This window comes from Prionailurus viverrinus, chromosome B2, assembly GCF_022837055.1.
Source record: "Prionailurus viverrinus isolate Anna chromosome B2, UM_Priviv_1.0, whole genome shotgun sequence".
Classification (NCBI taxonomy): domain Eukaryota; kingdom Metazoa; phylum Chordata; class Mammalia; order Carnivora; family Felidae; genus Prionailurus; species Prionailurus viverrinus.
The window spans coordinates 124,101,370-124,123,746 of NC_062565.1; the positions used below are offsets into that span (position 1 = coordinate 124,101,370).

At 41.6% G+C, this 22,377-nt stretch overlaps 1 protein-coding gene across 1 annotated transcript in view; it reads right to left on the reverse strand.

Annotated features, from left to right (window-relative positions):
- Nucleotides 1–2,691: 2,691 nt before the first annotated feature.
- Nucleotides 2,692–22,377, reverse strand: part of IL20RA (interleukin 20 receptor subunit alpha) — a 36,073-nt gene continuing 16,387 nt past the window's right edge. The window contains exons 2-7 of the mRNA XM_047859678.1: nt 17,316–17,451; nt 11,181–11,359; nt 9,592–9,767; nt 8,889–9,033; nt 5,747–5,886; nt 2,692–3,568 (exon numbers count right to left, since the gene is read on the reverse strand). Of these exons, the coding sequence (XP_047715634.1) occupies nt 2,777–3,568; nt 5,747–5,886; nt 8,889–9,033; nt 9,592–9,767; nt 11,181–11,359; nt 17,316–17,451 (1,568 nt within the window). The 3' untranslated portion in view covers nt 2,692–2,776. The remainder of the gene's footprint in view (nt 3,569–5,746; nt 5,887–8,888; nt 9,034–9,591; nt 9,768–11,180; nt 11,360–17,315; nt 17,452–22,377) is intronic.

The following is a 22,377-nucleotide window of genomic DNA, read 5'->3' on the forward strand; positions in this document are numbered from 1 at the left end:
CTTTCACCATGGCACTCTTTGGTAAAAAAATTACGGGCACATGCTTTGGAGCAAGGTCTTTGGAAAAAAAGAAAAAAAAAAGACATAAAGCTAGAAGATTTATGGAAGATTTCATGAAGGGAACCACAAAGAAAATAGAGAAAAACAGTTCTTCCAAGAATTCTTCTGCAAAAATTCATCTCCAGACAGGAGGGTGGTAATGTGTGGGCCAGAAAGAATTTGATTTGTGATCTGGGTGTACTGATTCACGCTGATGGAGCTCTTTCTTCAATGTTCTCATTAGATTTACCATGCTGGACAGACTTGCGCTCTGGGCCGTACAACTCGTTTTTCTCTGCATTAATTTCCTTGAGTTGAGCTCAGCCCGGGAGCACCAGATCTTTCCCATGTTGTCAGCTGAGGGGTAAGTGTCCCTCTTCACGTCCTTCCTTCCCATACACATGATGTGGCTCTAGATTTCACTCACTTTGTAGCAGGTGTATTTTCATTCACCCAATTTAGAATTTATGGCGTGCGGAAATAGAGCCTCTAGTTGTTTTCACGAGGAAAACTTACCCAATGTGGAAGAGGTAGAAGCAACACAATTTTTAAAATGCTCACTACTTCTGACACGCTTAGGATGGCAAGAGATGATGTAAACGCTACTCAGAATTAGATTCCCTTTTATAAAACCACTGACGATTTCACTCTGAAGGCATAAAAGAGGGAGCAAGTTAATGATTGTGCTTTTAGGTAAGAAAAACAGGGTGAGGCAAACTTTGCCTTGGAGTTGAAATAGTCATGTCTAAATGGCCTTTCTGGAGCCGAGCACACGCTCTGGCAGTTAACAGTAAGTACACAGTGCTCCCTACACACCAGACACTGTTCTAGGTGCTTCTATGGTCCCCTCTTTTCATCTCAAAACAGCCCTAAGGGAGTTGTTATCCTGATTTCATAGACGAGGACACTGTAGGACACAGCAGGTACTCAAATAAATCTTCTGTGAATAAAACCAATAAGCCAAGCCATCATCAATCACTTTGTTCTTTTTCTGCTTTTAATAACGACTCATTCTTTCCTACTCCTGAAACTCTTTTACAGTTAGTGTTAGAAATTTGGTCTTCAAAACCAGCAGAATCATGTCTACAGGGGTTGAGAGGAACAGGACACTCTAGTTAATAGGATTATGGTCTAAATTAAATCATGAGCTCAGAAACTGTTTGGATTTGTGGGCAATCTCAAAAGACCACGACTCCAGAACTCACCTCTCCTCCCAGGGTTGTCTGCCTGTGCCAAAAATATAAATAGGCAAATATGGATGATACCTGTTTTCCTGTGAGAGCATCAGTGGATTAGGAGTTCATGATTAAAACAAATATTTATTAAGGTAAAATAATATGATATTGCTGTTCCTCAGGTCAAAAACTGTCAAATGTCTATAATTTTATATGGTTCAACTTCATAGATTCTGTCATATTTTAATGCATTGGCTGCAGAGTTTAATTTTCTAGGTGAATGGTAAAGGAGAGGAAACTGGTTACTGGAAATTAACTAGGTTGGTAGTGTTTTATAGTATATTTTATTTTTCTTACAGTAAATTGTGTCAAATTTTAATACGTTCTCCTTTACATATTTATTTAACTTCTTTCTTTTGTATATCCTTGTTTGTTTATTGATTTTAAAATTATGTAGATAGGGGATAGTCATTCATACATATTCCAAGGAACCTTTGAGGCATTGCTCATTCAAATAGAATATTTCATATTATAATAGTAACGTAGTGTTTCAGCTGCTAAACATGTTTCAATTTATAGACTACGTAAATATCTTTTTAAGGGCACATTTCCAAGGGCACCTGGGTGACTTAATTGGTTAAGTGCTCAACTCTTGACCTCAACTCAGGTCGTAATCTCAGGGTCATGAGTTCAAGCCCTGCGCTGGGCTCTGCACTAGATGTGAAACCTGATTAAAAAAAAAAAAGAAAGAAAAAGAATAAAAAAGAAAAAGAGAAAAGGCACATTTCTAGAAATTCTATCACAAAAGGTGGCATTTTCTTTCAGGTTAGTCCCCTACTAAAAAGTGCCTATTAAGTTACTGAGAGGACATTTTCTGACTACAAAATCATAACAATTTATCCTTACTCTCCAGGAGTTCTCACAAAATATGAATATGGCCACTTAAAGTAGCCAAAAGCGTGTAATTTCAAGGTCTGTGCCTGATTTGCTCACTCTGAACTCAGATTATTACGACTGAATAGGGGGTTGGTGTCCTTAAATGTGACCAACTGACCACCAACTTAGTGGTATTTGTATGTTTTCAGTACTTCCTCGCTCTGACAATAATCCAAATTCTAAAAGAAGAGTCATATTTATAAAATGAATGGTCTTCATGAGATATTTTTCTACAGTGCTATATGCTTGTCAAGTGCCCGGAAAAATAATTGCCGAAGTAGGCTTGTTACACAATAATAAACAGAGAGGCCATACATAGCACACTCACCTGCAGGAATTCTTTATCCGATTTGGCAAACATTTTTGAATGCACACAAAAAATGAGCCGGCCACTGCATTCCAGATACCGGCCCCCCCATCACTATAAGAGACCCCCATGCATGACCCAACTCCCTTATGAGGCAGGATGAAACCAGTCCTGTGAGAGCAGAGAAGAAATAAGTACTTCTCACTGACAAATCTGAGTCACATTTCTTTTAGCCCGCATACTTTATTTTTCAGTCCCTTATACGTTTGCACCCATGTGCCTTGTAACAGTAGGGGTGTGGCAAAGGGAAGTTTGGGTGTCAGTCTTCCATCTGCACATAGAGTCCCCATTCCTCCATAAATTTCAGGAGGTCGGTTTCGTTGTCTTCCGACGGCTTGTCTGGAGCCTGCTCCTCATACAGTCTAGACAAAAGGCCCTCCTCCACGAGCTCCTTGGACTCAGGCTGCTTGCCTCCCTCTGAGCCATGTTCAAAGCCAGGGAAGGACGGTATGCACAGCCTGCCGGTCCGAGGGTCCCAATCCACCAGTGTGGTCGACGGCTCTTCCTCTCGCTCCTCTTCTGTGCCCACGTGCTCCTGCAGCAACTGATCCAGGTGTCGGAGCTGAGGGGCATACGAATACAGTGGTGCCTGGGGGCTCACGTCTGCCAAAGCAGCCTGTTGCTCAAAGAACGTTCCTTGTAGGGACACCTTCTCCTGCAAATTGAGCTCAGGGCCGCCAGGCCCCACACAAACGTCTGCAGCTCTGACATCATATTCGTATTCAACTGCCTTCTCGGTGGGTATTGCTCTGCCTGGTGACCCTTGCTGGGTTAGGGAAGTGCCCTGGGTGCTTTCCCCAGAGTCACAGGAAATGTCCACCAGATGTGAAGCATACCCTAAGTGTTTCACCTCCATTTCCGCCTGACGCGGCCGCTGGTCCCCGCTGGGCTCATCCCCGTCCGACCCGTCGTCGCTTTTTTCCACTACGTGTCTCATATCCTTATGAGAAATTTTAGAATCCTCCAAAATATTGAGGGTGATAAAATTAATCACAATTTTTTCAGCAGGTACAAAGAATCTTTTGTCAAATTCATTTCCATAAATCAAAATCTATAAAGAGAGAAGAGAATGGTTTTCACCTTTTCACTTGAGAAAGACATGAAAAACAGCTGTTAAGTAGAACTTATACTGTCATCAGATAGTTTTAAAGACCTATTCTTACCCACTCATGGAAGTGAAAGTTATTCTTGGAATAAACAGAAAGCCTCATTCATGGAGGCAAGAGACCCAAGACACGAAAAAGGCATTGGAAGTGGAAAGTGGTTCCCTGGGTGAGTGTTTATCCGACCCAAGGATCAGGGTGAGGGAGTTCAGGGGAATTATTTAATTTCTTGAGTCTCAGCTGTTAATTCTGTAAAATCTGGATTTCTGCCACGTGAGAAGTGGTGAGGACCGAGTGAGCTAGTTTTGAAACTGCTTTGTTAATTATGGGTGATGACGTATTTCTTAGTTAGCTATGGTTCCCCAGGTTACCAGCCCTGTGTTGGATATACTCCGGACATGAGATGTGGGCGGGCATGAAAACTGCATGTAAAAAAAGAAATACGCACATGAGTAGGGATGGTTTTACTCATTCCCCGGATACCACTCTAATCACAGTATAATGAAGCCAAAAAGGGAAATTCATCTGCCTGTTTATGGCAGATAGAGAAGCTCTAAATCGTGTCAGGGAAACTGGTTTGAGATTAAAATTGTGCTGGGGCTATGTGGAAGGTGACTGTTTAGATGGCAAGTCACGAATTATGTGACAATCCTCATTGTCCACCCCATGAAGTGATTCCATTCAACACTACAAAATATGACATTCAGGGGCGCCTGGGTGGCTCAGTGGGTTGAGCATCCAACTCTTGATTTTGGCTCAGGTCATGATCCCAGGGTTGTGGGATTGAGCCCCATGTTGGGCTCTGCACTGAGCTTGGAGCCTGCTTAAGGTCCCCCCACCTCTCTCCCTCTGCCCTTCCCCGACTCCCTTGAATGCAAGCGCGCGCACTCTCTCTCTCTTAAAAAAAAAGACAAAATACGACATTCAGCCTCATTCCTTTACAAAATTTTGGTTCCAGAAAGCCACTTGTGATCAATTCTCTTATGAATTTTCCTCCCAGGAAAGGTCTCCCTGTGCCATTAGGAAGCTAGCTCTAAAGCCTAAAAGCAGGCAGAATAATAGAAACGTTTAAATGCCAAACTAACAGCTTGCATTGCGTACATGGATGCATTGTGCATATGTGAACATATATTTTAATAACAGGCAAAGAACCCATTTTATCATTGAAATATGCCCAGCCCTTCAGAACCCTTCAGTGCGTAGTCCAGAAGCATAAGGTTTACTCCTTCTTCTTCTATTTTCTTGCTCTCCTTGCTGTGAATGATTGTCCTGGCCATTTTCCTCCTATGTTTTCCACTCCATGCCTGTCTCTGGCCCTACATCCCACCCTCCTCTTTTAGACTCTCCCCTTGGCTCCCCTGGACAACTGCTACAGTCTCCTAGCTGCTCTTCTTGTTTCTAGTCTTACTCCCTCCAAAGCTGTCTGAGACCCACCATCCAGTTGGGTCTAGAACCCGATATTGACCATGAAGCTTCCTACTCAAAACCCCACAGAGATTTCTCCTTGCCAGCAGAATGTAAAATTGAAGCCCCTTAGAATAACATCCCGATTCTCCTGCCCCCTGGCCCTAACACCCCCTCTCCACTTTCGCTTCTGTAGCTCCTCATCAGCAACCGTACGGTTCAGCAAGACCATGTGGTTTTCCAAACATCTGCTCACCTTGGTCCCTGCTGGTTTCTCTGCCAGCAGTAGGTGCCCTCTTACTCCCTTTTCATAACCAAGGCAGGGCATAAAGCTTCTCCTGGACCCAATGTGGGGTTCAGTGCCCTGCCTGTGTCCCCAGAGTCCTCAGTGCCTGCTTTCATCTTAACCTTCACATATCATTTTGAAATTTGAGTCCTCAACTGAACTTGAGCGTCTGGAAGGGCATAGATCGTGACTTAATTTATTTGTGTACCTCAAGACCCGGTCTAATCTGCTCATTAAACCTAAAATCTTTGTCAAAGCTGAGGAATCTTTCTCTTTCGTTATGTTAGTGAGTTAACCTAGTGCCAAAGTGTTTCTTTTTTAATTAACTCTTTAAACTCACCCTGCTTATCAAAGGAATGTGTCTGTTCTAGAGCCTCATTTTCTACTCTGCTGAAAGTGAGTGGTTATAATGACTCCTGTCACACTGAGCACTCACCAAATTTGCTGGGTGTTTCTCTTTGCCAACATGGATATATCTGTACATGGAGTAGCCCATCACAGAAAAAATAAACACGGCAACAGATATGGGCAAAACATACCAGAAGATGATTTTAACCTTCAATGCTGATGTTTGATCTGTAAAAAAAAGAAGAGGGATAGATAGTTGTGATGCGGTATGGGGGGAAAACATTGGCAATGTCATGAGGCTTTGGGCCGGTTACTTACACTTAGGAATTCAGTCTTATTTATTAATTGAGAAGCTTGAACTAAACGTGATAAGGGGTTTCAGAATTCTTACTCTTTGACAATAGCTGGTCTTAGGGAATCATCTGGACTTACGGATGCCTTAACAACCCCATCAGCCGACATTCCAACATTTTATGTCTGGCTATGAGATCGATGCTGGGTCTTATATATCTGAAGCTAAGTGTGTCTAACATTCAGACAACTCATACACTTTAAGCCAACCCACAAAACCCTCTTGATAGGATCCCATTAAGCTGCCCCACTTTTCCATGTACTCATTGGACTCAATCTTTTCCATAGACTCAGCAGAAGACAGGAATGTATGGCATCGCCTTGTGTGTTATTAATAGAACCATCCTCGAGTGGGTTGGCTAGACTTTCTGGGTAGGGAGCTTGGGATGTGTGTAGGGAGGTGGCTGAGCTGCTGTGTGTGAGGATGGGCAGTTACTCCTTTCCAGGTCCTGTTGCACTGTCGGTTCATGATGGATGAAAGTCCATAGGGGACTGGAAAGACCTGGTGAATAGCTTTTGAGAAAGCAGTCCTGGCCCACCATCAATCAGACTATACAGTTGTGAATAGGGCTTATTGTGACTCACTTATATTTGTTGCACTCCTGTAGAATACTAGAAGTTGTGATGGATATTTTTCTGTCCCCAGTTGGCTAATCCATGGTACCCAGCTCTTTGGTGAGATATTCTAGATGTTTCTGTGAAGGCATTTTTAGGTGATATTAGCATTTAAATTAATAGACTTGAGTAAAGCAGATTAATGTAAAGATGAAATCTTTATCATGTGGGTGGGCCTTATCCAATCAGTTGAAGGCTTTAATAGAAAAAGTAGTGACCACCTCAAGAAAGAGAGAATTCTTTCAGCAGATTACCTTCAGACAAGAAGTATAACATCAACTCTTTCTTGGCTATCCAGCCTGCTGGATTGCCCAACATATTTTGAGCTTATCTGCCTCTACAATCATGTGAGCCAACTCCCTAAAGTAAATGTCTCCATATATATATATATATATATATATGAGAGAGAGAAAGAGAGATGGGTTCTGATTAATAAAATCAGAGTGTCATAGGAGCTCTCTAATCTATACAGATGTTTGGATACTCTTGATGCCTAGGCCTGAGACAAAGTAGCAAAGTCACAATCCAGTTAAATACCTAGTTAAAGATTGGAAATAGAAGTGTCATGGACAATGAGGGTGGTTGACAATAGCCAGTGGGAAAAGTCCAGGACCAGGTGTCCAAATGCAGGCTCTTCCACCCCAAACAATTCCTGACGAGCACATCTGTCCTCAGGTTCCACACAGAAAGGTGCCAACAGCACAGCGCAGATGTTCAGGTAGCCAAGCGTTACCTGCCCCTACATCAGACTACAATTCAGTCTAGCCCTCTTAATACCACCTCTGGTCTCGGGACTGAACTTGCCCTAATTGAAAAATGCCATGACGACATTGACGGATGGCACTTAGTATGTAACAGCACATGTTTGCCACAAAAAAACTAATAAAATGTGTCTATATTTTAGGGATTGGGGGACTGTGGAGAGCAGAAATATTTTTCAAAGAACAGTCCCCAAAGAGGTAGTATGGCTGGGATACCATGGAAAGGTCGGAACCTGAAATGATGCCTCCTTATTTTGTGACCTTTCTCAGACTAGTGAGACAGGTGGTTCCACCTGTTCCCGGGAAGGATTTAATTGAACCTGTACTTGGAGCTGCTCTCAATCTGCCAAGTGCTCAAACGATCTCCACTGGAAATGCATCCCTACCTCCTGGCCACTGATCAAGCTCTTCGTAAACGGAGCGCTTTTTCCAAATACAAAGATGATCTCTTCAATCTGCTTTGTTTTGCCTTTTGCTTGCTTAGCATTTCCGTTTTATTGGCCACACGGCAGAGCCCCCTTCATTTTAAAGGGGAAGGTATGGTAAGGATAGAGATTCAAAAATAAAGCCTTTCACTTTTGATACGTACTCACAAAATCCCCTTTTTATTCCTTGGGACAGTTTCATCTTGCAATGCGGGCAGTGGGAGGGAGGATGGAAACGGGGCTCCTGTCACCATTGTGATCCCAGAGCTGGCGATGGGACCGGGTTGGGGGAAGAGGTGTGGCACTTGTCGTAGGCCAGCATGTTTGGAAGGAGGAAATGGAAGAATAATGGGTGAAGAGCCATTCGATGAGGGTAAACTTGAGGGTTTATTTTCAACGTTCAGGCTTTGAGTTCAAGCTCCTCACAACTGTGGGGAGGAACAGGTAGACAAACACCATGCTCTGAACGCTGTGTCTCCTAACGGGAATGAGAATCTTCAGGCAAGTTCAGAAAACAGGAGGAGAAGACAAGAGGAAGAAGAGAGAGGCGATGGCGGGGGAGTAACTGCTGATCTGCTGACCCCCAGACCCTCCTGCAGCCAGTGAGTGACATCTGAATACAACTTGCAGAGCCTGTCATCTGCATTCCCGAGGGAGAGCAACAACTGCTGTCTTCAAGTATTTCTAGGATGACGTTTTGTTTCTAGCAGTGCAATTTGAGGTTGAAGACCACAGAACTTCTATTGACAAAAGTGATTACAATTAAAAAAGAATAGACGTGCGTAAAAATTCTCAATTGTTATTTTCCCACGGAAGAGGTTTGTTGGCATTGGACACCAAGGGACGGGTGCTGACAGTTCCCCAGGGGGAGCAAACACACCCTTCACGTTGGCCGAGTTCAATGGCCAAGTTTCAATTCCAGGCTGCTCCACGCATTTCTGGTGATGGTTGTTTCTGCCTCTGCCTCAACTTGTTTCTGGTAGACATGGGTTTGTCAAAATCTTGTTTAGAACTGCCATCCTTCTTCTACTTTGATCAGATCTCCTTCGCAGACCAGCTGAGATTTTTTTAAGCTTACCTTTCTGAGTACGGACACACTGCTTCTCAGAAGGCTGAGCAAGGCGAGGGGGCCCTGGGACAAAGGTCTCCACACGCACGCAGTACAGGGTGTCTGGCTCCAGCCAGCTGAGCACCAGCGTGCGGTTGGTCACACACTGGGACCACTAGGGCAGAGGATTGCAAACAGCAGTTAGTGCCACAGAATCCCAGCACCATCCCAGGCAGATAGCTCTAGAAGGAAATAAAACGCTAAGATACCCCTAAATCCTTTGTAATCACTACAAGCTTTTCTTCCGCAACAGTTTTAAAACATCCCTTTCGTTGAGCCCGGCAGAGCATGATCAGGAAATGGACCCATTCTGGGAACAATTCTAAATAATAACACATGGATGGATTTCTTAATCTGCCTTGTCCCATGTTCTCGCTGACATCTTTTTTCCTGCGTGGAATGTGACCGACATGTTATGCAAGTAAAAGCTCTCCATCAAAGTGACGTGGACAGTGGTTCTCCATCTAATAGCAACATCAGATCCCATTAACAGGGACTCTGTAAGGGAAACCTGAAGGGAGTTCTCGAGTTTTCTACGTATTGGCTTCAACTGCTTCTTGTATGGCATCTCTTTTGAATATCGTATCTTCTCAGGTTCACATGCGTCAGGCTGCCTGTTCCAGCACTAGCTGCAAAAAGTAATGCCGATGATATGTCCCCATTCCAGGCTTACCGTTCTATTAGACTTAGCATTATATACGGACACGTTGTACTTCAGGTTAGAGTAAATTTGTTGCATGGAAATAGAACTTTCTTCTGGATTTCTCTTCCACTTCTCTGGAGCCGTCAGAACAATAGAAATGGATTTCTCATCTGTAGATAAAGCAACTTCTGGCGGGCCAATTTGTGCTTAAAGGGGAGGGGAGAGGGAATGATCATGTTCAAAGGTAGAAATCACCATGGATAAAACTACAATATAATCCTACGGGGATGAAAGCCCTACAGCCCACCTCTTAGTTGAGATGCCTCAGAATGCTCTAAGATGGGCCCAAGTTACGCTACATCTTGAAACGATCCTTTCACACACCCTGACACAATATTAAAACAGAACATTCAAGTGTTGTATTTACTTAGTTCCTAGTCACATGGGTAAACAGATGGAAAATAGAATTAAAAGTGTTTACGGCACTCCTATGACATCAAATGAAAAGTTGGTGATAAATTGCATTAATACGAACTGTAAGTGGTGAAAATCAGACATGGAGGAATGAACCACTATTAAAAGACCTCTGAAGAAGCACCTGGGGGGCTCAGTCAGTTGATGTCTTGATTTTGGCTCAGGTCACGATCTCATAATTTGTGAGACAGAGCCCTGTATTAGGCTCAGCACTGACAGCGGGGAGCCTGCTTGGGATTCTCTCTCTCCCTCTCCCTCTGCCCCTCCCCCACCCATTCTCTCTCCTCTCTCTCAAAATAAATAAATAAACTTAAAAAAAGACCTTTGAAGATGTGATTGGAATGACCTATAACAAAGATTCCCAAACTTTTACCACAAAGGTCCATACAGGAAATGTTTTAGGCTTTACAAGCCATGTGACCTTTGTTGCAATTATTACTTATATAAATGTAAAAATCATTCTAAGCTCTTGGTCTGTAGAAAACTGGAGAGGTGGTAGTGCTTCATTTGCCCTCATAGTTTGCTGACTTCTGATCAGAGGACGGGCTCTCGCCCCAGGACTCGAGGGACACTTATAAATTTCATGATGTCAGCTCTGAGTGGGTCCTCTACACCCGAGTCAGCCACAGGATAGGAGATGGGAAAATTTAAAAAGCAAATATCAGGATGCTGCTGCCTTAATTCTGAGTTACACCTACAAATTACATCATCACACTACCAAGTGTCTAACAAAAAGAGACTTAGTTTGGTAATCAGAGCACCTTGAATCAATCTTGTGGACTTAATGCCATGGTTTATAAACCCACAGCAATTAAAAAAAAATCTGTCAGTTCCTCAAATTTCATAGTCCCCACTAAATAACCAAACAAAATTGAACTTGGATAATATTGGCATCTAGTGTTAATTTTGGACCTGGGAGAGATCCTAGTGATGACTCAACCAAGCTTCTCATTCTATAGATGAAACTGCGATCCAGTGAGATGAAGCCCCTTGGGCTGGTCATTCTTGGAGCTGAGGGACAGAATGAGAACAGAGCCATGCAGAGCACTGGTCTCAGGCGCGGCTGTCCATGAGTCTAAGACTGTATACTCGACGGTCAGATGAACTTGATATTATACGTGTTTATAGACAATTGTGTTACTTACTCTCTAAGAATGGATAGAATCGTCCGGTTTCTGCCCATTTGGAACAATTCGTTTCCCAAATGGCCTTAACTTTGGCATAATATTGATGTTCATAATCGGAAGTTTCCACAGAGAGATCACAGCAGGTCCTATTGATATTTCTACATTCGGATTTATTCAGCCATTTTTTTTGCCCATATCTGCTGAGAAAGAAACTGAATTAATAACGAAGTGCCCTCTGTGCTTTACAATAGAGGAAAAAAAAAACAGTCCTTATGCAAAACTGAATGGAAGTTAAGGCCTTCTCTGCAGAACAACAAATGTGCCTGTCATTGAGATAAAAAGGAATCCACATTTGCTGCTGGCAATTTTTTTCATGAGCTGTCAGGAACATGAGTCAGAGTTTCTGCAAACACCTTTCTTTTCTGTGAATTATAATGTGGATCGTACATTTTGAAAGCATGTATTTTATTATTATTCTTGGGCTACAGTAAAAATTCTACGTATTGTGTGATCAATTCTTCTAGTAATTATCCACGTAAGTTTTTAGTCCGCCATGCCTACAAAGGTCAATTTGATGGGTTGTTTTAAGAAAAATTAGTCATTTTTTTTCTTGGAAGAAAAATTACCTTGACATTCTCATAAAACTTAAAAATCTACTTGCTATCAAGGGTTCTAGGGAAAATTCACTAGGTAGAAGTGTATGCCACAGTAATTACAGTGATGATGACGACAGTGACTAGGCTGTTTATATTATTTCTCCTTTCCTTTGTTGAAAACACAAAACCCATAGCAAGGAGGGAGGGGGAAATACTTTTAGAACTTTTCAGGTGGGGGAGACTGAGGGATAGAGAGATTAAGTGACACCGGATGAGCCAGTGTGAGAGACCGGGTTGCATGGGAGGCAATGAAGGGATTAATGCAGGTGTGTTGGGGTTCTAGAAAGCTAACTGGTGTAGCATGGAGAATGCAGTGGGTTAGGAGTGGCAGCCTGGGGAGCAGCTGAGAGGATACTGCAGTGGTCCAGGTGGAAGATGTAGGTGGCTTGGACAAGGAGAGTGGTGGCAGAAGAAATGACAGGAGAAAAGGAAGAAATGTTGGGAGCCAAGACTTGGTAATTGAGGTGAGCAGGTGAGAGATGAGGGAGATAACGATGTTCAGGATGATGTTTCTTTTCTGTCTGGGACAGTGGTCATGTTTGCCAAGATAAGCAATGCCAAAGAATGGGTTTGGGAAATGTGGAGGACGGATGGGAGGAAGGAAAGGTAACAAGTTGTGTTTCTGCCATGTTGAACTTCAGGTATGTGAAAGCCATCCAGATGCAGATGCCCAGTAGGCCCTGGGGCTCAGCAAAGGGGTGGGAGTGGGAGGCAGTGATTTTGAAACCAATGGCACAAAACTGCTCATTGAAGGCACAGGCGCGAATGAAATTTTCATGGAGACAAAGCAAAGCCTAGGATAAAATTCCAGGCTCATCAAGGTTTAAAGGTTGGATACAAAGTACCGTTGGAAATAGCAGCTAAAGAGGCAGAAGGAGAAAGAGAGATCACAGAAGTCAAGACAAGAGTATGTCTTGAGAACAAGGAAATATCAACTTTATTAAGTGTTGACAAAGTTTAAGGGTATCCTCTCTTTTCAGAATATGGCAACAGATTCGTGAAAGCAAATGTCTCCTGTTTCATAAAGTACCATACATTCCAGAAGGCACTAGAAATACAGGTAAGATCCTGTTGACCAACTTCTCCATCAAGTGGTTACCATTGCCTAAGGGGTTTCAAAACTTTTTGTGGCTGTGAGCCACAAAAAGAAATCTGTTTTATGGGGCACCTGGATGGCTCAGTCACTTAAACATCTGACTCTTGATTTCAGCTCAGGTCATGATCTGACAGTTCATGGGATTGTGTCCTGCGTCCGGCCCTGTGCTGACAGTGCGGAGCCTGCTTGGGATTCTCTCTCTCCCTCTCTCTCTGCCCCTCCCCTGCAGGTGCACACTCTTTCTCTCTCGCTTTCTGAAAATAAATAAAGAAATATTAAAAAAAATTTTTACACTGGGACACGGCTCCCATAAACACACATATATTTAACATACTAAAAACAAAGGTTTTATAAGATAATATTTAAACTTGACTACATGCCATGAATTCCGTTATTTTCCACTCCAATCCTGTTCACGCCATTCCAGTCCCTTCTATTAAAAAAAATGCTAGTTATATCCCTCAAAATTGATTTCATGGTCCATCAACAAGTCTTGACTTATGTGTGGTTTGAAAAATACTGCCATCACTGATTTGATGCTATCTCCTCAAACTTCCTTATTCTGCCAAGGGCAGGGCAACTTCCCATGACAGAGGTGGGTGGAGGAGAAAATATTCTTTCCCAGATTCTGGACAGTATGCTTTGTAAGTCTTACAAACTGATAGACCTCAACTATTCAATGAGTACTCCAGTAATGATGTTTATGCAGGGCAGAAAGTCCTCTGGAGCCCTCAGTGGTCTCTGACTGGTTTCTAGTAATGGCAGTAAGTGCTTATTAAGTGCTGGGACCCATGCTTAGGATTTGCATGCTTTATCTCATTTAATTATCCTAATGACCCTAGCAGGTAGGTGCCATTATTTTCACCCTCTTGTACAGATGAGGAAACTGAGGCCCATGGAGACAAATTCATATGACTAATAACAGGCGTATCTGGGATTTGAACCACTCTTCCCTAATGCCAAAGCTCGTGCTTTTAGAACTACACGATATTTTTTCGGCATTAAATTCTTTTGGCAGATATAATTTAAACTTTTGTTAAAATTTCATCTTTTACTTGGAAACAAGCTTCACTCCAAAGGGTAAAAAGCATAATATGTAACTTGCCCAAGGATACCTGGGTAGGTTCATAGGCTAGCTACAAACCACGGACTGTTGACCGTGCTGCTGCGCTTGGGAGCCTTGTCGGTGACATATGCTACTCTGTATTCCTGTCATCTCACACGTGCACAGGCATGTAAGGCCTCTAACATGGCAAGTTTCTTTTAAAATACTCACTTCTGGAAGTTGTACCATCTAAACTATTTGCTCTCCCAGAGCAGTGATGACTCTGCCTCTTTTCTCGTTATCCTTTTCTGAATCAAAGGAACATGTAAAGGACAGAGCAAGATCTTTGCTCCACCTAATAGAAAAGGAGGCCAGGGCATAGTCAAGAGCCATTTCTCTTTGCAGGATGATGTCTTCTTTGCTAAAACACCAGCTTCCAGAGAAACTCCTTGAACATGAAAGTGAGATTCTGGATAAACGAGGTCGTTGTGAATAGCAGCTGAAATATTTCACCGCCTTTAGTGGCCAGAATTTTTTTTTTCAAAGACAAAAATGGATTTCTTTCTTTTCAAATGTGGTATTTTTTAACTCAATCAGAAAAATATAATCAAGAGAGAGAAAGAAATCACCCTAAAACCTATCAGGCCAAAAGCAGTTGGCATACCTGATTCTGGACGTCTCACGCTTCTCTATACACACGGGAATGATTATATGACTGCACATAACTAGAGGCAATAACTAGATTATACCACACATATCATTTTAATCAAAGCTGTAAATTTAACTTGATTTGAACTTGAATAGAAAAAAATTGAAGCGAAGGTAAAGGAATTGCTGTGGTTCATGTGTTTCATCATCACAAGAGACACTAGTTCCTAAAAGATATTTTAAAATAAGAAAATAGTTTATGAAAAATGTTGGGAGTTTAGTTATTAAGATGATGAAATATTTTCAGTTTAGATCACATTTAATGGCTTCCTGCTATGAAAGTCTGTACATTTAAAGTTTTCCCCTACCTCCTAAAGTTCCATAAGCACATTTCCCATCACTGTTTACTCTTAGCTCTTCACTCAGATGGTTTTGGTGTGTTTACCACTCTTTTCACAGTGACAAATAATGTTGTCAGTACTAAATTCTTCATCCAGGTTCATCTTTATCTCTGTCGGACAGATATCATCTTTAGTGAGTGGTTTCCTCCCCCTCAAGAAGGTCTCAAGGGAGTACACTCTCACTTGCTTGAAAATACATCTGGTGAACTTGACAAGAATCCCAGATCACATCTATTTCTCCCTTAGAAGATGTATCGCTGTCTTCTGTTGAGTTTTGCCAGACAGAAATCACCCCACTCCCCCTGTTCCGTCCCACTTGTGTCCTGCCCTTGCTATGATCATCATAAAGTACTTCATTTTCTTAAAGTTCAATAACCTCACCAGGATATGTCTTCCAATGCTTTTATTACCTTTTCCTAGACAGAGCATGCATTTATGATGTGTAATTCCAGACAGTAATTATCACTTTTCAATTATTACTATCAGCTATAGGTTTTTCATCTCTGTAACATTTTTATTCTCCATCTTTTCCCTAAGTTCTGCCCACTTGCCTTAAAAAAAATCTTCCTTTTGTTTTAGAATCTCTTCTTTGTTTGCTTTTTCCTTCCTCCTTTCCCTTCTCCCTTCCCTTCCCTTCCCTTCCCTTCCTTTCCCTTCCCTCCCCTTCCTTCCTTTTTCCTCCCTCCCTCCCTTTCTCTATCCTCCTTCCTTCCTCCCTCCCTCTCTTCCTTCCTTCCTTCTTCCCTCCCTCCTTCCCTTTCTCTATCTTCCTTCCTTCCTTCCTTTCTGACTTACCATTAGAGATCATGTTATGTATGATTCAAACTATGAACACTTATTTGTCTGAATTTTTCTCCTTTTTCCATAAGAAAGCTTTTCAGGATCTTTTCACTGTTGTCATCTCCCTCCCCCTCTCCCTCTCTGTCTCCCTCTCCTCTTCCTCTTCCTCCTCTTCCTTCTTTTTGTCTTTCTCCTTTGCCAATAATTATGGAGAAATGCTGTGCCAGGTTCTGTGGGACTATTACTCTTTGAACAGGGCCAGCTATTGACTGAATATTAAGTGAATGGGTATAGGAGTGTGGGAAGTCAGACACCTGTTCTCTAAATCAGATCATTCCCTTTGCTGGAGAGCCTGCTCACCCTCAAGTTTTGGAATTACAGGAGGCTGATGTGCCCCATGGCACATCAGTAAGTCACGGTCCCCCTATGCTGCCTCCCAGCCATCGTCACCTCCCCTCCCTCCTGCACCCACCTCACTAGGGTGACTGGGCCTACACAGTGGATATGTCATTTGAATCCCTTTCAGCTCCTCTGTCTCTGACATTCTGTGGCACTAACTGGGGCTCATGGGGACACTTCCTCAATTTCTGGTGGTGGAAATCCTTAGATTCCACATCCTAAGACTGTTACGTAAGCCTCTTAGTACTATGACATTGATTCTTGTATAAAATTATTTTCTACTGTTGAAGTTCAAGAAGATTAGACACTGTCAGTGTCTGTGGTTGTTTTCCTTCAGATTTCACTTATTCCTTCAGTATTTGGCTTATATCCTTCATAGTTTATGGCTTGGGTTGGCCATTTCCTCTGTTTCTTTGAAGATGGGCATAGTCTATCTGTTTTGCATTCTTTCTCGCTTTCAATGACTTTTGAGGGAGGGATACGATGTGAAAATGTCCGTTGCACTACTATTTTTAATAGGAAGAGCTAGTGGCACAGAATTCTGTACTCAGTTTCACTTAAAATTGTCTGTTAGTAACCGTAAGTTTAGACATTTCAGAGACGATGGGTTTCCTTGTTTGCTCAGCTGCAGAATAACATTTTGACCAACTTCTTTCCTCCATTTAAGTAATTTTCCCTCACCTGAGCACCCAATGCTTCTGTCTCCACAAAGAAGTGTTTTTCTTTATTAAAAAAATTTTTTTTAATGTTTATTAATTTTTCACAGATAGAGAGACAGAGCATGAGCGGGGGAGGGGCAGCGAGAGAGGGAAATGCAGAATCCGAAGCGGGCTCCAGGCTCTGAGCTGTCAGCACAGAGCCCGACGCGGGGCTCGAACTCACGGACCGCGAGATCATGACCTGAGCCGAAGTCAGACGCTCAACCGACTGAGCCACCCAGGCGCCCCAAAGAAGTGTTTACCTAATTTAATCTAGCAGAACGTCCCAAGAGAATTTAGTATGAAATATCTAAAACTTTTCTTTTTTCCAAATGCTTACTTAATACAACAGACGGTTTATCTTTGCACAATTAATAGGTGTCTGAGTCTTATGTGTATAAACTATCAAAAAGGAAAAGAACTAACTTACATGAAATACTGCACAGTGTAAGTAAGTTCAGCTTCTTGTAGACCCTCTGGCGGACTCCACTGTAGGATATTCCTCATGTTTATGGAAAAGAAGGTGATATTCGTAGGCTTAGGTAAACCACCAGAGACGCAGGGAACTGCAAGAGGAGAGAAGAGCTGAGGTCTTAATGGAGAAAAAAGAAAACAAAGTCCCTGTAGTAGATGGTCTTCAGACATGGCCCCCACAAGCCACACCTTCTGGGGCTCGTGTCCTGTGTATTTCCTCCCAAACCTGAGATGACCCCATGGCTCACTTCAACCAACAGAACGTGACGGAAATAAGTCCAGGACTGAGGCTTAAGAAGGTCTGGCAGCTTCTACCTTTGCCCTTTGGAACGTCCTGAGCTGCCATGTAAAAAGCTGGGCTACTCTGTTGGAGAAATCACGTGACGAGGCCACACAAAGAGGGAAGCATTCAGTGGTCCCAGCTGGGCCCACCTTTCCAACCAGGGGGCCAGAAGGAAGCCACCACGGACGTTCTAGCCCCATCTGCCGTAGACTGAAGCTGCATGAGAGACTCCAAATAAGACCAGCAGAAGAACCAGTTAACCTTCAGATTTGTGAGAAATAATAAACTGATTGTTTTAAACTACTGAATTTTGGGGTGATTTGTTGTGTACCAGCAGATAACTGAAACAATTCATTTGTTAGATACAGAAAGAAAACTTAGGATGGATGGCCCTGACAGGTTCGAGTTTTGGAGGTTGGCGTTAGGGGCAGCTTTGCTAAAGTATGGAATAAAGCCATAATTAGAAAATAAAGCAGTGAAAGAAGACAATGCATTTAATTAAATGCTGAAATTTTCACATAACTGTGCTCTAAGAAAACTATGCTAGAGGATTCCCTTGTAGAAGTTCTTTGTAGAGAAATTAAAAAGAATTGAATCACTCCCAACAAGTTCGAAAAGGACGAAAGGCAAGTGGAGGGTAGTTTCTTATAAAAGGATAGTCTTCCATAGGACAAATAAAAAGAGGATGATCCTGGAATTAAAATAAATTTAAAAGATCACTGGTAACAGGTAAGAATCGAAATATTAATTTAAAATATTGGAGAGGCTCCTGGGTGGCTCAGTAAGTTAAGCGTCTGACTCTTGATTTCGACTCAGGTTGTGACCTCACATTTCGTGAGATTGAGCTTCGCGCTGGGCTCTGCACTGACCCTGTTTGTACGCACTCTCTCGCTCTCTCAAAATAAATAAACAAATTTTAAAAATTCAATAAAATAAGATATTGAAGAGATCACAAAGTCCTGGGTAATAAACAATCAGATTTTATAAACAACATATCTTATTAGAAATACACATTTTAGTCATGGAACTTGGAGAGTAACAAATTTTGACCCTTCAATCCAACCTTAGGAAATGAAATTTAGCCTACTCACCAAAGACTGGTCAATTCTTAGCTAAAGTCTCATAATTCTTGTGTAAATTTGCTGGGACTAATTTGGAGAAGGAAATTAGCTTTATCCTGAGGGTAATCATTGGTTAAGATTAGGACTATGCAACATATTATAACTCCACAAACCAAATGAAAAGAAAAAAAAATTCTTCAGAGTCAAATTTTGTCATAGAACCCAGTTTCTAAGCCAAAATAAGCTCTTTAACCGTGCAGCAGAGTAACCAAAATATAGGTGGTTGAGTATGTGTTTGGGTGTATGTGCATATGCTATATACACATATATGCACAATGGCTCCTACTTTTAACCCTGATCATTTTTTAAAATATCTGTTTTATTTTTAAGAAGAAAGTTAAATACTCAAAGAGAAGCCCTATCAGCTGATTACTGTGTGGGTTTGAGTCTGGTAGGAGTAGAGAGGATCTCAAAAAACACAGCCTACTCAATGTCGTCTTTGATTTCTAACCTTTTAACTCTTTGGAACCACTGTGTTTCAACTGGTATTGGCTTTTTTTCCCTGGAGATTATAGGCCGTGAATAATTATCAGTGATTTCGTACTGCTCTGTGCTATCAATAGGTTCTGATTTTTAATCAGATTTTGGAGGATGAAACAGAGAACATGGAGAGGCAGTACCAGGAAATATAGTACTTTTCAACCTTTCGGAAGTGAGGAACACTTTTAACATAAAAAGTTTCAAAGGGTCTTTTCAGATCTAAAACCTACAGTTCTATATGTTTATATGACACATACATGTGAAGAGTGGTTAGCATCTTGTAAGAACTAAAATTAAAATAGACCGTGTGTTATAATATCACAGATGGAAAATATTACCAAATCGTGACTTCACGGAACTAACTGATAAGAAACTACAGTATTTGGTTTGTGGCAACCTGAGTTTGGAGATATAAAACACAAGTTATACTAGATATTATAGTCTAGGCACATGTCTCTGTGTTTAATCTATACAAATCTTTATCTTCAACAACACTGATTTCTGTTCATCTTTATTTTTAAATTTATTTTTAAGTTTTTTTTAATGCTTATTTATTTTAGAGGGAGAGACACACACACAGGGTGCAAACAGGGGAGGGGCAGAGAGAGAGGGAGACACAGAATGCGAAGCAGGCTCAGCACAGAGCCTGACGTGGGGCTCAAACTCATGAACCGTGAGATCATGCCCTGAACTGAAGTTGGACACAACCGACTGAGACATGTTCAGGTGTTCATCCTTAAGTGAAAATAAACAATTGACAGAATTCTCAAGATTTCTAAGACCTACTTTAAAAATTTTTAAGAAATAACCTGGAATAAAAAAAATGGATTGTTCATTCCAATTAACGTAACTTAATTTTCTCGGTCACTGTCACGGGGGAATCAAAGCATGAAAAAGGAGGTCACGTTCTGGTATCCCCCCATCTCTGTCATACCGGGACACAAAATATTCCTTGTTATGACATGGTCTGCAAGTTTCTGAACCATTTTTTATCAGAGTAAATTAAGCCATGTAATCATCTTTCTTAACATCTTGACTGTCTGCCTTTATTTCCAGAAATGGATATTTATCAGTTTTGGGGGGAGGGTTGATAGTGATTTATTTACCTGTATCATTTATAATATTTGTTAATTGTGGAATTTTAATGATTTATCTTTGGTCAATGGAAATAGATATTTCTTGCTATGGTGAGGTTTGACCTTTCCGCAAAGAAGAGTTATAAGGACAGCTTGCTCCCTTGGATTAGTTCTGGTTGCAGTAGGACATGAGAGGTCTTTAGGCATGATTAACAATTATGTTGATAGTGAGATCCATTCATGACAGGCTAATAGATTTTATTTTAATAGTAGATATAGTATGTGAATAAAACTCAATTTGCATAAGACTTTAAAAATTTTTTAATGTTTATTTTTATTTATTTATTTATTTATTTATTTATTTATTATTTTTTTTTATTTTTGGGACAGAGAGAGACAGAGCATGAACGGGGGAGGGGCAGAGAGAGAGGGAGACACAGAATCGGAAACAGGCTCCAGGCTCCGAGCCATCAGCCCAGAGCCTGATGCGGGGCTCGAACTCACGGACCGCGAGATCGTGACCTGGTTGAAGTCGGACGCTTAACCAACTGTGCCACACAGGCGCCCCTTAATGTTTATTTTTGAGAGAGAGAGAGACAGAGTGTGAGCAGGGGAGGAACAGAGAGAGGAAGCCACAGAATCTGAAGTAGGCTCCAGGCTCTGAGCTGTCAGCATAGAGCCTGACACGGGGCTTGGACCCATGAACCGTGAGATCATGACCTGAGCCGAAGTCAGGCACTCAACCGACTGAGTGACCCAGGTGGCCCTGCATAAGACTTTAAAAAATATAATAAATATGAAAGCCTTTATATGTCATAGCATTTAGTTGAAGTGAGCAAATAGCTAGCATATAATGAAAATAGTAGCTAACATTTATTGAATCCTTACCATGTAGCCGACACAATTCTATGCGCTTTATACAACAAAATCATACAATTCTCATAGCAGCTCTATGGAAGGTACCCTTATTATCATCTCCATAATACAGATGAGGAAACTGAGGCACAGAGAAATTAAGTTGCACAAGTTCACCGAGCTAGTAAGTGGAAGAGTTGGGTTTAGAACCCATACTCTTAACCCCCTCACTCACCTGCTACCTCTTTGCAAAGTAATCCTTATCTGAATTTAAACAAAGAGAAGACTGATGAGAAAACACATATTATCTTATGTTCATATATAAAATAATTTAAGTTTTAATAAATATTTGATATTTACGTAGTCAGTAAATTTCTTTAGATCCCACCACACCTTGTAGTAGGAAACCCTTTTCCTTTTCCTTTCAGAGTATTTTCTTTTATTTCTGTCCATATCTGATCCTGCAGAATGCAAATAGGAATTCTATTTTTTTTAATGTTTATTTATTTTTGCGAGAGAGAGAGAGACAGAGAGAGAGAGAGACAGAGAGAGACAGCGTGCAAGCGGGGTAGGGGCAGAGAGAGAGGGAGACACAGAATCCAAATCCAAAGCCGGCTCCAGGCTCTGAGCTGTCAGCACAGAGCCCAACACGGGGCTTAACTCATGAACAGGAATATCATGACCTGAGCCAAAGTCGGATGCTTAACCGACTGAGCCACCCAGGCGCCCCAGGAACTCTATTTCTGCTTTGACACAATCCCCGGACAACGTATGGTGACCAGAAAAACAGATTTTTAGAAGGCTGTGTTTGAGTTTATTCTTGTGTCTTTTTAGTTATTGAGTACATCCCGTCTATCAATTTGAAACCACAGTAACACTTAAAGATGTAGAAATATGTGTATCTTCCTTTGGCCTTGGGCTTTAGCTCTTTGTCTCCTATACAGAATACACTGTAGTCAATCCCCCTTATATTGATGAGAAATTTCGGTTCAGTCGTCATTTTATTTATTCATTCAACTAATATTTGTTAGGTGCTATTACAAGTTGAATTGTGTTCTCCCCAAAAAAGATATACTGAAGTCCTTAGTAGTTAAGTAGTTAGCTTAAGCAGTTAAGTAGTTAAGGCGAGATCATACTGGAGTAGAGAGGACTCCTAATCCAACATGACTGGTGTCCTTACAAGAGCATATGAAGACACAGCGA